This window comes from Trichoplusia ni, chromosome 8, assembly GCF_003590095.1.
Source record: "Trichoplusia ni isolate ovarian cell line Hi5 chromosome 8, tn1, whole genome shotgun sequence".
NCBI lineage: Eukaryota > Metazoa > Arthropoda > Insecta > Lepidoptera > Noctuidae > Trichoplusia > Trichoplusia ni.
This window is the reverse complement of record NC_039485.1, coordinates 7,205,439-7,219,509: the sequence shown is the minus strand read 5'-3', so window position 1 is coordinate 7,219,509 and position 14,071 is coordinate 7,205,439. Positions and strand designations below refer to the sequence as shown.

Sequence of the window (14,071 nt, the reverse complement as noted above, 5' to 3'; positions counted from 1 at the left end):
AAATATAAAAATTTGAATTCTGACAGGAAGTTCGAGGGAAGTCTGTGGTTTGATTTTGTTGTCAGTGTGAGACCGACCGAATATTTTCACAAGAGCAACTTCGAACCGTGCTGTTTATTTAGTTTTCTTGTTGTTATATTATATGCTATAGTGAAATGGTTATCACTTGATTAATTGCCAACCCTTGTCTTTATCCTACTTTTGTAATATCCACCATGGCAGACGACATGAAAAAGTTTTGTCCGAATTGCAGTCAACATTATTTCATTCAATGTAAGTATTGTTTAAAGTATTACTAAACCTTCGCCAAATAATCAAAAAAAAATCAAAAGATAAATTAATAAATAAGTGTGTCATACCCCGTTAACCTGTTCTATTTATTGCGTTGAAGAAGTGGACACAAAATAAATGTGTAGGTAGTTAGATGTAAACAAAATTTTGTTTCTTATTACAAAATAATACCTACTTATACATTGTATGATATTTTCAATTAGCATTAAAATAATCTTAAAACCAGCGCAACATAACCATACCACGGCTAACAAAATGTGACTAAAAGAGTGTTTTTTTTTCAGTTGGGTCATCTAATATTAAAGGCAAATGGCCATTATTCCTACCGTGCGGCCACACTATGTGTGAGAACTGCATTGTCAATGTTATCAAGTGTTCTGAGCCTCTTGAGTGCAAGGTTTGCTTTGTTGACGCAGAAGTTAGCAAAACCGAGGCATCTGAAGTAGTGCAGGATAAATCGAAGTTACATAAAAAGTTTCCTATCAATCTTCTTATGGTTGGTGAACTGACTCTAAATCTTGTTCAGGTTTGTTTTGATGATAATATTATACCATTTGGAGTTAAGTACTGATCTTGAAATTTTTGCCAATGCAACATTAAATTCATGATTTCAGGCTTCAGAAAATAAAAATAATAATGAAGAAGAGAACCATTTTCTAGATTTGCAATCTTTAATAAAAGATGATGCTGCTCAAGGTAAATTAAAGTTATAATTTTCAAAACCTATTTTCTAGACAAGATTTGTTTTAAGCCATAGTTTCTTGTAATTGCAGCTGATTGTGCAGAATGTCACACGACAACCACAAAAATGTGTAAACAATGTGCCATAGTTCTGTGTGACACTTGCTTTAATAAAACACATAAGAACTTTGTTATTTTCAAGAATCATTTACTACAACCTATTGGTAAGTTAATAATGGATTCCCTATCTATGTATATTTATTTATCAAGTACTTCTTACTAGAATCACATTACAGAGTTCTAACAAACATTTTTTAAGGGTAGGATCATAATTCTCTAACTTTCATCTTAGTTAAATTATATTTATCTTTTTATGTTCATGTCTATTGACCATATCATATTTGTTTGTATTGACCTAATTTGTTTTTCCTTATGGTGTACAATAAAGAGTATTCTATCTATCTATTTGGCTACTACTTTGTCTTTGCATTTTATCTTGAAATTAGTCAGTTTGTGATCAACCTCCTAAATTTCTCAGACACAACAACATTGCCAAATGTCTGCAAAAATCATAAGGAGAAGCAGCTGGACTATTACTGTAATGACTGCAAAAAATCCATATGTATGGATTGCATGATGGTTGGTGGTGATAAGTCATGCAAGAATCATGATGTGGTATCCTTGCAGGAGATTGTAAGTATATTTTGATAATACTCTTTTATTACACAATATTCTTTTTATCAATTATGTTTTGTCTCTTTCATTACAAATGTTATGATATAACATTATAATTGTGTCATGAATACCATTATTACAATGCAAATTCAATGTTTACATTTTGATCATAACTTCAGCAATTTGAAACCGTTGCTTTGTTCTCATATGATGCCTAGTCTGCCTGCCAACAATAGGGCTGATTGTGCATATTTAGATGAAAGCAAGTTTCTTGTGCTTTTATGAAGATCATATTTTTATAAGAGTCATATTTTTTTCCAGAATGAAACTTTCCTTGAAGACTTGAATGAAATATCGCCTCAAGTAGATGAAATATTTCGAAGGCTGACAAAGACTGCTGTAGTATGTAACGCCATTATATTTAAATAGTAATTTCAACGCTTTGTTTGGGTTAACTCCATTTGTTTTTTATTCTCAGGACATTGGATATTTACTTCACAATTATGAAACAGACACTGGATCAGCCCACGAAATCTCTAAAATAATGGCAAATGTTGATCAACAGTTTTCTAAACTATGCTCTATAGTACAAAGACATAAGGATGAGATCATGAATATAATAAAACATCTTAAATGTTCTGAAAAAGACTCATTAAAAAAAGCTAAATCAGATGTAGCTAATGCAATAAAGACAGCTAAGAATGTTTTAGACATGATTTCAAAGGCTTCTGATAAAAACAGGATACAACAGGTTGGATAGTAAATAAATTAACATGAACTTTATAACTGTATATTGTTAAACAGTCCCTAAGTAACAATTATTTTTTAGATCAATGTGCCAGCCTTATTAGACGAAGCAAAAAAGGTTGTAGATACTCCATGGTATCTTAATAAAAAGGAAACAAGCAAGGAATCACTTAAGCAAGTTCTTTTTAGTATTATTGCTCATACAATCTACCCTTATTAGAACACATTTAATATTCTTACTTTCAACAGGGTGATAGTGAATGAGGATTTATGTTCATTGATTAATGACTACGTACAGTTAGAAGGCAATGTAAAGTCGGTATATAAGTTGGCCTCTAGCTCTGAATTAAGTGATGACGTAGATGTACCAGCTGCGCCAACTGCTCCTGTATTCCCACCGGAATTGCCGAAAGGTAAGTGGTGTTTGTGTAGTAGCAAAATTATGATGACCATCAATGGCTTAGTTTTGATGTAATAAACACGGAAAAAGAAAATTTTCATGATAGGGTTTACTATTTTATTTATTTAATAAGGGTTTACTCCCGCGTATTATAAGCCTAACCATGTAACTTTTTCTAAATATCATATTTTGATTTGTTTTGTTTTAATTGATATGTTAATTTTAAAGCAAATTCTTCTCAAGTTTACCAAAAGTTAATAATCATTTGTTCATTTTGTCCATCAGATGCAAGGAAAACTACACCGAAACAAAAAGTTGATAAGGATGATAAAAAAGCACCAGCTTTATACAAGAGTGCTCCTCAATATCGCAGTAAGAGTGGATCTGTGTCTTCTCTTAACTCAATTAGTAGTGATAACTCTAATAGGAGCTATATCACTCCAAGTAAGGAACATTTTACACAATAATATTTTGAATTTGACGGTCTATTCTATAATAAAATGAGTCCAAAAAATGTAGTACAATTATTAACAATATAGTGACGGTGAAAAGCTTTTTCAGATAGCAATTATCAGCCGCCTATTGTCCATCCAGTGCCACCATTTGCAGAAAGCCAGCATCCACAACAACTTCGAGACGGTATGTCAATCAATGTATAAGAAATATTATTTTAAACTTGTTGAGGGAATTAGTCATTTGATAAAGTCTGATGGTAGCCATTAGTAATAATAATTAATACCCTATATTTTCAAGAGTACCTCTATGCTTATTTATGTAGGCATAACATGTCCACAAATAAAAAAAAAACAATTATCTCTCTTTACACATACATAGCACAATCCATGAACTCCTTTATTATAATCATATACGACATAACAATAATAATAACTAACTTTTCTTATACAGGTTCTCAAGAGTTAATCTACGTTTCACATATTGTCGACCCTTACAATTTCTTCGTGCAAAGAGCGTGTTTCCAAGGACTCGTTAAAGATATAGTTAGGGAGTTTCGCAACGCTGGTTCTTTCTCCAGACCATCAGTAAATCATATCATTCCGGGTAAGTTAAACTTAAAACCAATATAATATACTAGCTGTTGCCCGCGAATTCGTCCCCGTGGCTAGAAGATATACCTAAGTTATGATTTAGGTATACCTGCCCGGTTTTTTTCACATTGTATCTTAGCTCCTATTAGTCGCAGCGTGATGGTTTATAGCCTAAAGCCTTCCTCGATTAATGGTCTATTCAACACAAAAACAATTTTTCAATTTGGACCAGTAGTTCCTGAGATTAGCGCGTTCAAACAAACAAACTTCAGCTTTATATATTAGTGTACATATAGATTATTCTTTAAAATAACACAATTGAAAATCGACCTTAAACCTGTTGTTGCTTCTTCGAAGATGCATCGTTTGAATTCATCAAACAGCAAAGTTATCTGCTGCTTAAAGTTCTAGCTGCATTTAGAATATTTTATCATTAATCAAGCTATGCTAATCACCTTCTGGAGACCTCTACAATTAATTTTTTTTGGATGATCCTCCAAATACTATGTATCTACAGGAGTCTCCTGTAGATGGTATTTTAAATAAAGCAAATCGTAGATTAAATCCAAACTCTTTGCTACCAGAACAATGATTTTATTATTTTATTTCTGTTATTACAAAATTTAACAGACAAGTCACTTAAAATTATGTCCAATGGTGCAAATAAATAAGAATTTTCTGTGTATAGCTAAGAACTTCAACGAAAACAAACTTTATTGTAATATGCTTTAAGTTGTTTTTCGAGTGTCAGTAACTCTGACACTCTAATTAGTGAGGTTTGTTTTGAAACTTGAATCCATGTCGTAACGACTTTGCAGGTAAGACATATTTAGCATTCAACAAGGCCGATAAAATGTGGCAAAGATGTCGCGTCACTGGTTTGGATACAAGAAACAAACGAGAAACTTTGGTTCAAGTTTTCTACTTTGATTTTGGCAGCGTTGAATACGTAACAGTTGAAAAGTAAGTAACACATTCATGTTTAGGTAAAGAACATTCTTAGAGAACTATACAAGTCCAAATATGTAAACAAGTTTCGCAATCCTACGTATGCGAATTATGAAGACATTATGACATTGTAAGATGTATGATTTTGCTGAAACGGTATTGGTTTGTCAGTTTCCATTTTGTTGTCAATTTCGTACTTGCAGTACATCCCTTCCACTGGCGTTCATTGTTCTTTTTACCTCTAAACATTGTTAGACATGTACCTTTTTCTTACAGCTTACGTCTTTTGCCGCCTTCGAAAATACAGTGTCCTTTTCCACTAGCTATCAATTGTTCCTTGGCCAACTGTGTTCCAATTTCCGGTGCTTGGACAAGTGACGACTCAATCTTAATGCAGAAAATTATTGACAAGTAAGTTTGGATTCAGATTACACTTGACCCGTTACTTGTAAACTAACAGCTGTATTGTAATAAAGAACAAAACTGCACAATTTGGTTCTACAAGTTATATTTTCTTTGTCATCGATTGCATTCCTTATTAAATTAAACAAATAATCATTTTAGTAGGTCCCTTAGCTAAGTGTATTTTTAGTACGGCAATTAAATGATAAATAAAACTTACAAATTATTTTATCAGCCTAATTATTGAACAACACTTGTTTTTGCTTATCTTTCAGCAAACAAGCTGTCATTCATATACGTCGTTTAATCCCGTTAACAAACGTGGACTTTAAGCTCGAGTGTGACGTCACCACATTCGAACACGGCGTCAGCCTGGCGCACGCGCTGGTGTTCCACGACCGAGCTAAACTGCTTAACCCCAAACTAGTGGTAACTATTATTTGCTTCTCATGCTGAAAGCTTTTAAGCATCATTGTCAACATTGCACAGTACAACTTTCATTGAAAATTAAAATTTTTAATTTTGTTTTCACTGGTAATTTGTAAAAATCTCTATTGAGCTCGTTTATTACAGTATCCAGTAATTATGGATGCAAAAGAGAAGCATAGGCTGTATATGAGCCAAAATAACTTTAAATCGGATACTACGGAGACGGTGACCATTACTCATGTTGTGAGCCCCGATAAGTTTTTCGTAAGAAGGGTAAGGGTTTTTTTTATCATACAATATCATATTCGCCGAAATGTATTTATCATTTTATAATTTTTTTAATACTTTTCAGAGCCATCTCCAAAGTGTATATGAGAAACTCACTGAAGATTTGGAACAAGAATTTAGTTTGGAATCTAATTTCGGAACTGTGTATTTACCCGAAATAGGTAATTTTTGTGTACATTTACTTTATTCGTATATTTATATGATTCGCAAATATAATTCGTCCCTGGGATTGCCCAGCAATTCCAGACTTAACTTTCGCCTATGGCATCCGTCAGTGATAAAAAGTGAAAACATTGTACTACAGGTTGTAGTACAGCCCTTGGAGGCAAACGCTTGCGCTTATAGAACTGCACGAATATGTATAAAAATCCTCTGCTTATACGATAGCCATATGATGTAACCACTTTCATTGCTGACTATTTCACCTGAGTCTTGTGTGTATACCGTATGTATCAGGAGCTCGTAGCTAAGCTATAACTGCATAAGTGAATCGATCACAGGTTAAGCCACGCTCGACTTAATTGATCCATAGATGGCAAACCATCTTTGTCATAATGAGTTACTCCGTGTTTCAGAAGGCACGTTAAATTGTGGGTCCCGGATATTATTCATTTATGTTTGGCAGTTGTTAAAGAAAGTCTGACAACCAGTCCAACCAAGGTATCGTGTTGCCCAGGTAACTGGGTTAAGGAGGTTAAAAAGGCAGTCGCTCCTTGTAAAACACAGGTACTTAGCTGAATCGGGTTAGACTGGAAGCCGACCCCAACATAGTTGGGAAACAGGCTAGACCGATGATGATCCTCCGCATATACGACCGCCATAATATATGATGTGTGCACTTTTATTGCTGACTATTTTTCTTTTAAAAATACGACTCGCAGTAAGGAATTTAATTCTTGTATCGCGGGGGGTTTCACAAACATAAAAATCACGTGCACAAAGACACCCAGACTCCGAACAAGCATTAGTGGATTTGCTTGTTGGACGTCGGATTTAGTATGGTGATTCGGTTCGGCTATACGTGAGCCTTGGATGTATGGGTGCAGGCATGGTGTGCGCGGCGCACGTGGGCGGCTCGGCGCGGGGCACGGCGCGGGGCGGCGCGCAGTGGGCGCGCGGCGCGGTGGCGGAGCTGGCGCCGCGCGGCCGCGTGCGCCTGCTGCTGCCCGACTGCGGCCGCGCGCCGCTGCTGCACTGGCAGCGCCTGCGACATCTGCCGCATAAGTACACCACGCTCAGCGCACTCGTGAGGAATACTTATACACTACTAGCTGTTGCGCTGTTGCCCGCGACTCCGGCCGCTTGGACAGGCCGAGTTGCTTCGCGATTCGCATCTTTAATTAACATTTGTGTCAAATTAAAAAGATTCGTAACACCTTTGACCACCCCCATTACCCCCTTAATTAAAAATGCCCAAAAACCGCTTTGCACATATTTCATTATTTTGTATAAACAATATTAAAGCCAAATTTCAAAGCCGTGGTCCATTCCAAAAAAAATCATATTAACTTTGACCCCCATTATCCCCCCCCTCCCTCATAATACTTTCTTCCAGTTAATAAGTGCAGCCAATTCACAGTCAACTTCCATATGTTTTTAACTATCTCGTTCAGCAAAGCAGACTGTTGTATCCTGTTTGAGGCGTTTAATTCCTTCCTTCCTTCACCTCCTATTTACTTCTTCAACTTTAAATATGTTGCACAAATCTAATGAGATATTTTTCCTAAAATCACGGAGCACTAACAAAGCACAAAGAATTTGACACCTTAACACCCAGCGTGCTAAGTGCATGCAGGACTCGTAAAGTTTAAAAAAAATATTTGGTTTCTACAGGCTACCGAGTGCCATTTGGCTGGTATCACACCTGCTAATAAAAAGTGGTCCAAGGCCTCTGTCGAATTTCTTCAACGCTACGAAGGAAAGTTGTTGGAGCTTCAAGTTGAAGATAATCGCCATAGAAGAGGTCATCGAAGTCAGGGCTCCATTGGCGTAACGTTATATGATAAAGAAGACATCGATAACGTTATTTGCATTAATACGGAAATGGTCAAACACAAGTTCGCTATAACATTTGGGTAAGCCATGAATTTGCGTCACATTTTTAAACCATACAAAAAGTAATGTTTTCTGACTTGAGAAATAAGTACTTACGCAGTTTAAGTGTAGGTTGAGAAAGTGTTTTATTGTTAATTAATATTTTGCTTTTACAGAATTTATGGCTTCAACAAAAATCTCGCAGAACAACAACAAGCTACTCCAAAACAGTCACCACCTCAAAAACTCTCCCAAACCAAACCGAGAGTTGAAGAAGTCGTTGCAAAATCACCTAAAAACAATACTGATAGTGATTCAAGTGACAATATGCAAGCCAAAGACAAAGGGCCTTTAAGGTTAGAAGCTAAAATCCTGTATTACGAATCTCCCTCACACATTTATATTTCATTGTTACAACAACAAAAAAACTTCAATGAATTGTTTGAAGCTATTCAAAAATATTACTCCAAGAGTAAAACCCAATCAAAGGACGATTGGAAAGTTGGCGATAGATGTTGCTCATTGTGCAACCTATCTAATACTTGGCGTCGCGCAAACATTTTAGAACTAGATAATGACACGGCTAAAGTATTTTACGGAGACTTTGCGTGTACTGAAACTGTCCCGAGGGCCAATCTAAGAGTTTTGACCTCCGAGTTTGCTGCGATTGGTGACGCCGCTTTAAAATGCCATCTGTACGGAATCATACCAGCCATTGGTGAAGAATGGCCCTTGGTCACCAAAGAGTGCCTAAAAGAGCTCCTTGATTTTTACAAGCGCGTGTTCATAACGAAGTTAGGAAACTTTAAAGACAACAGCATGCCAATTGAAATTTGGGTGTACCATACTGTACAAGGAGGTGCTTTAGAACCTAACACGTCTGAGTGGCGTTGTTTAAACAAAATAATTATAGAACGTGGGCTCGGAGTACCTGACAAGACGCAAGTGGTATGTAAAGTAACTCTATACTCAATTATAATTTGAAACAAATTTTAATGTATGTTAATCTTTTCCAGGTTGACTCTACCGACAATCTCGATGATCTGGGTGATACTCTATCTTTCCTTAATATCAAAGGATCAATTAACGAATGGTTACAGTTAGAACCAATACCTATGGTGCCTTTGAAGTCCATAATAAAAGAAAACTCAGAAGGTGAAAGTAGTGCAAATACATCCATGTCAGTTAGAGAGAGTGATGATAGCAAAGATAGAAGTACAGAAAGTCCAGAATCTTCCAATGTTATGTACATAACTGACTGGTTGCCACCAGAACCTCTGACTTGCAAGGAGTTTACCGCACTACCAACGTAAGTATTGATCAATTGATCAAACTAAATATGAGGATATATTTGTGAATTTATCTATTTTTTTCTTTTCTTTTCAGTTACATAGATAACGACGGTATTATTTACCTACATGACGTATCGCAACAAGACACGTTGGATTTAATTCGGAAAGCACTCGACGTTCGTTTTAAAAACCCAGATCCAAAAGCACAATACATGAAATGGGCGGTTGGCGAACCCTGTGCTGCGTTATATTACTTAGATAACCGCTATTACAGAGGTCGAGTAGTGGAAGTTAACAAAGAAGATTCTAACTGCTTGATACATTACATCGATTACGGCAATGAAGAATTGTGTTCCTTTGAAAACCTACGAAAAAGTGTTCCTCTCCATCAGATAGCAACCCAAGCAAACAAATGTATTCTAAACCGTATCCGCCCCGTTAATACACATTGGGATAGACAAACTTTAGACTACATACATAAATCAATTGTAGAAAAAAAATGTCATGTAAAAATTTGTGGCGAACCAATAAATGGAATTTATCCCATAGAGTTGAAATTCGACAAGCTCAAGATCAACGACCATTTGGTTGATTTCGAAATGGCGGAGTATTCCGATGGCTCAAAAGCACTGATAAGAAAGTTTGCTCCCTCAGAAGATTTAACAAATAACGAAAAACAAGATGTCACACTAGAAACTGATTCTGGTCCAGATTATATAGTTGTTGAAGAATCCGACAATACCATCGAACAATTATCGACAACTTCAGATTCTTTTGATCACTCTTTAAAAGGAACTGATTGGAACAAGTTAATGGAACAAGAAGAAGCTTCTCTCGAGGGAAAATATATTTCATACCCAAAAGATTTACAAGAAGAATTCAAATGTAATATTTCTATTATTAATGACTTGAATACATTACAGTTAAGTATAATATTTGATGAGGACACGACTAGAACTTATGATCAAATGTTTGAAGAACTTCAGAATGAAAGTACGAATATGACTCCATTGAATGGTATTTTTGAAAATAAAGCTTGCATTGCTCTTTTTCCTGAAGACGGTCGCTGGTATCGAGCGTCCATTTTGCAATTTAGTGAAACCAAAAATTTACTTAAAGTAAAATATGTTGATTATGGTAATACCGAAGTTATTTCTTTAGCTGATACTAGAGAGATTAGTGAGGAATGGGTTAGTCTTCCACCTGCTACTATATCAGCCAAATTACATGGGGTTAAAGTAAACCCGGAAATCGACATTACAGTGGTAACAGAGGCTTACTCAAAAACTTTCTTGGACCAAGGACCATTCCACGTTAAGGTGATAAGTTATAATGATTCACTCCCATTGGTGGAGTTAAAAAATGATGACGATGATTTGGTTTATACAGAACTTATAGAAAAGAATATATTTCTTAAGTGCGAATAAAAGGATGTTTATAAAGCGTTCCATTTTTGTTAATTTAAAATCATAGCAATTTATTGTAAAAAAATAGTTTCTTAATCCTGCGAAATGTGATGGATTCTGTTTTATTGAAGGTACGTTTCATTAGGTTTATTCAGAATAGAATATCTTTTTTTTTTTCGTTTTTTAGGTATCAAATTGAAAGTCTTACATATTATGTAAACTTTGTTGATTTACAATGGACACGATTTTTTAAGAGTGATTAATTCTTAGTTATTTTTATTTTCCACTGAAGTCCAATAAACTTACATTTTGTAGGTATATTCGTTGTATTCCAAGTGAACTAAAAACTAAATAAAAACAATATATCGCATACATGTTTTTTTATTTCATCAATACGAGCTTTCATTTAGTATATATAAAAAGCTCCATAGAATTATGCGGCTGCTTCTTGGGGACAGATTGCAACAAGGCGCAGTGGTGCACCTGTGCCCATCCCGATTTTCATTGGAAGAGCCAAAGCTGTACATTTGGTAGCTGAAAATTAAAAAAATATATATTATAAAACTACAGGCTTCTTCTCAGCACCACCACCGTGAATTGAGGGTGAGCTTTCAAAGCAAGATATCAACGCGAAAAGTGAAAAGTACTGTCGCATTCATAAAGGCGAAATTCGTGCAATAAAAAGGAACGCACCAGGAACTTTCTTTTCGAAGTTGACGTTTTCTATGTTGTACAATCCTGCTTTCGAAAATTGTTTATGCACAGCAAAATCGGGTGTTGCGCCTGGGTCGACAGAAGACACGTCGGTTCCAATACCAACTATATTTTTGTATGTAGACGTAATCAGTTCAGCTACTTCTGTACTCAAACCTGTAACACAAGTAGTCATTAATTTAATAGGGTAAGTAGACATTTTTTTTTCGCGAGTCTCACACGCTAAAACGCGCGTAGTAATGATGTGTATAGTGTATACAAATGCTAATATATTTGGTCGTTTGTAAAAGCAAATTACTTAGTCGAATTCAATGTAAGTGTAAGCTGCTATTATTATCCTTATTAGTTACTTACCGGGGAATCTCATAGTCTTTGTTACCTCGTCATAGCCCAAATATTTCTGACGATCATTGAAATATTTGCTCCAGCCAAAGTTAAACACTAACAAGCAAGGTTTCCCCGTGTTGCTGTTTAGCCAATTAAGATCTAGGTCATTTTTAGTCAAAACAAAGTCAGAATTGCCGTTGACTTTTTCACTGATATCGACAACCAGAACTGCAAATAAAAAAATGTCTTAATTATGCGTTCACATAATATATCTCAATCAAAAAGTGCCGGTCAGAGGGGTCGAGACAAGGTGGTTTAGGGTGAGATGACCTGTCTGCAGCCACCCGTTTCAATTATATACTTTCAATACCATGCTTTACGAATATCGTTATAGTTGGCCCCCTGCCAGGACTGCCAAGCTGAACTTCCGATTATTTCTGGTTGGGTACTTTCGAATTAAAAATAGAGGCAAATACTATCTACTGATATTTAAGACGTCTGAAAGGTGTCTTTTGGCAATAAGATTTCGAAGTGTCTTAAAATTAAACCATAAGGCACCAATTAATTATTTACTTACGAGGAAGAATGAGTTTATCAATAGGGAAGTCACCAACTCGTTTGCCAGTATTGGAGAAATGGTAAGGCGCATCGAGGTGGGTACCACCGTGCTCTCCTGCAGAAAACTCATATGCTGCGTACCTGAGAAAGAATGCAATAAATAGGCATATTTTAAAAGAAGTCATAACTAATTGAAAGCATTTTAAGTATCACGATTGGACACGTTCACTATCGGATAAAACAAAACTGCATCCAAATCATTCCCGTTTCGTTGTCTGCAGTACAAAAGGGTAGTAGTGTGATAGTAGTCTTCGCTACTTCCTTACCACTGTATATTACCTACGTATATGGTACAACGTTTCGTAACCATTTTACTATGCATAAAAATAACTATAAAAATATACAGGAAGACATAACTTATGTTAGGTACCACAACTGTGACGTATGACGCAACAACGATAGGAAAAAAATTAAAAATGATAATTGGTAGGTATTAAAAAATATATATATCTTAAATCATCCTATCAAGTCTTTTATTAACTTACCACGAGTTGTCTTTGTCGAATTCCTCCTTTTGTTTAGTAAATTTAAATGGTTCTGTTCCCGGCCAATATACCGTACGGTTATCAAAAGGATGGGTCATGTCTATGAATTCATAATTCCCAGAAAATAAAACTGAGTTTAAGCCATCACTCTCGGCTTGTAATGAAGCCAATGAGCAAGACAAAGCAAAAAACACGAGTGTTACACTAGCCATCTTGAATGAAACTGCCACTTGGTCAGTTGGTGGTTTCGCCCCACGCACTGAGTTAATCTTCCTACGCCGTGTTCTTTTTATGCGCGTAGCAATTTCAAAACACCTAGGTAAGTCTCAAAATAAGTATAACAAAAGACGATCAATGAATGCAATGTGTTAAGTAAACAACCTCAGCTTTATTAAAACAATAGATATAACGTGGTTCTAAATGTACCTAAGATAGTTCTACTGGCATAGGTAGGCATGTGGGCAGGCACGTAACCAACATAGCACCTTTAAACCTTTTTAGAATAATTTTACGCAATAACAACATAAAAGTTAATTAATCAGAGTAATAAGTAACTTGCAATTTTACCCTACTCGGCACTAAAAGTAGCCGCATGCTACAAATGGAAGATGACCCCACAGGAATATAAAATCGGGATAAAAAGGTATTAATCCTGGTTATAAACTATCTGTGTACCAAGATTCGTCAAAATCCGTTCAGCGGTTTTTGCGTGGAAGGGGAACAAACATCCATACATACAATCTTTTGCGTTTATAATATTGTTACAAATCAGAGCAAAAATATAATGATGTTTCTTCAGGAAATCGACCGTTAATTTTTATATAGCTAACGTACTGAGTAAAATTAAATTTATTTCAGTTATCTTTAAATGTTGTGGTCGCCTTCCCTTTTTTACGGGGGGAAATCCTCATGGACTTCCTCCGCCCGGTGAGAGGCGGACGGGCGTGCCGGACTCTTACCGGCTAAAACCCCCCGGTGGTTCTCGTCACAAGTGGGCAGGCGGGGCCGCGGGAGTCCAAATTCTTCCGCAGCCCTGCACTAGTGCTGGCCCGGTCAGTCCGTACCTCGCCTCATGCACGGGGTCGTGAGGTATTTGCCTACCCCGTGCACCGCCTCAGGGGCACGCGTCGACACTCGCGTGCGCCTCCGTCTCGGGTCCATGGAATAGGAGCGGGGGTCTTCCCCAAGTCCCTCGCTCCTGGACCCGTTCATGGGGGCTGGAAGATGGCGTTGTCCGCCCGCCTCCTGCGCCCGGTGCGCTTTTTACGGCTGGGGAAGGGAGACGAGA

General features: G+C 36.5%; 2 protein-coding genes across 2 annotated transcripts; one reads left to right on the top strand and one right to left on the bottom strand.

Moving 5' to 3' along the window:
• Positions 1–3: 3 nt before the first annotated feature.
• LOC113496502 lies at positions 4–11,009 on the top strand. Its single transcript, XM_026875739.1, has 22 exons — positions 4–273; positions 576–817; positions 906–987; positions 1,065–1,196; positions 1,511–1,665; positions 1,969–2,049; positions 2,126–2,398; positions 2,477–2,568; positions 2,644–2,807; positions 3,080–3,238; positions 3,356–3,433; positions 3,701–3,853; positions 4,659–4,803; positions 5,065–5,199; positions 5,466–5,619; positions 5,764–5,892; positions 5,972–6,068; positions 6,954–7,153; positions 7,741–7,982; positions 8,118–8,889; positions 8,958–9,250; positions 9,328–11,009. The coding sequence occupies exons 1-22, from the start codon at positions 216–218 to the stop codon at positions 10,658–10,660; spliced, it is 5,169 nt and encodes a 1,722-aa protein (XP_026731540.1). The 5' UTR covers positions 4–215; the 3' UTR covers positions 10,661–11,009.
• Positions 11,005–13,061, bottom strand: LOC113496503 (kynurenine formamidase-like). Its single transcript, XM_026875740.1, has 5 exons — positions 12,784–13,061; positions 12,258–12,379; positions 11,708–11,908; positions 11,333–11,509; positions 11,005–11,173 (listed from the first exon to the last, which is right to left on the bottom strand). The coding sequence occupies exons 1-5, from the start codon at positions 12,993–12,995 to the stop codon at positions 11,073–11,075; spliced, it is 813 nt and encodes a 270-aa protein (XP_026731541.1). The 5' UTR covers positions 12,996–13,061; the 3' UTR covers positions 11,005–11,072.
• Between the last annotated feature and the right edge of the window lie 1,010 nt (positions 13,062–14,071).

Coding starts and splice junctions, on each gene's coding strand:
- LOC113496502 (XM_026875739.1), top strand. CDS start 216: ATGGCAGACGACATGAAAAAGTTTTGTCCGAATTGCAGTCAACATTAT. Junction 2,569..2,643: donor ACAAGCAAGGAATCACTTAA/GCAAGTTCTTTT, acceptor TACTTTCAACAG/GGTGATAGTGAATGAGGATT. Junction 5,200..5,465: donor ATGCAGAAAATTATTGACAA/GTAAGTTTGGAT, acceptor CTTATCTTTCAG/CAAACAAGCTGTCATTCATA.
- LOC113496503 (XM_026875740.1), bottom strand. CDS start 12,995: ATGGCTAGTGTAACACTCGTGTTTTTTGCTTTGTCTTGCTCATTGGCT. Junction 11,510..11,707: donor AAAGACTATGAGATTCCCCG/GTAAGTAACTAA, acceptor CTTGTGTTACAG/GTTTGAGTACAGAAGTAGCT. Junction 11,174..11,332: donor CTTCGAAAAGAAAGTTCCTG/GTGCGTTCCTTT, acceptor TTTAATTTTCAG/CTACCAAATGTACAGCTTTG.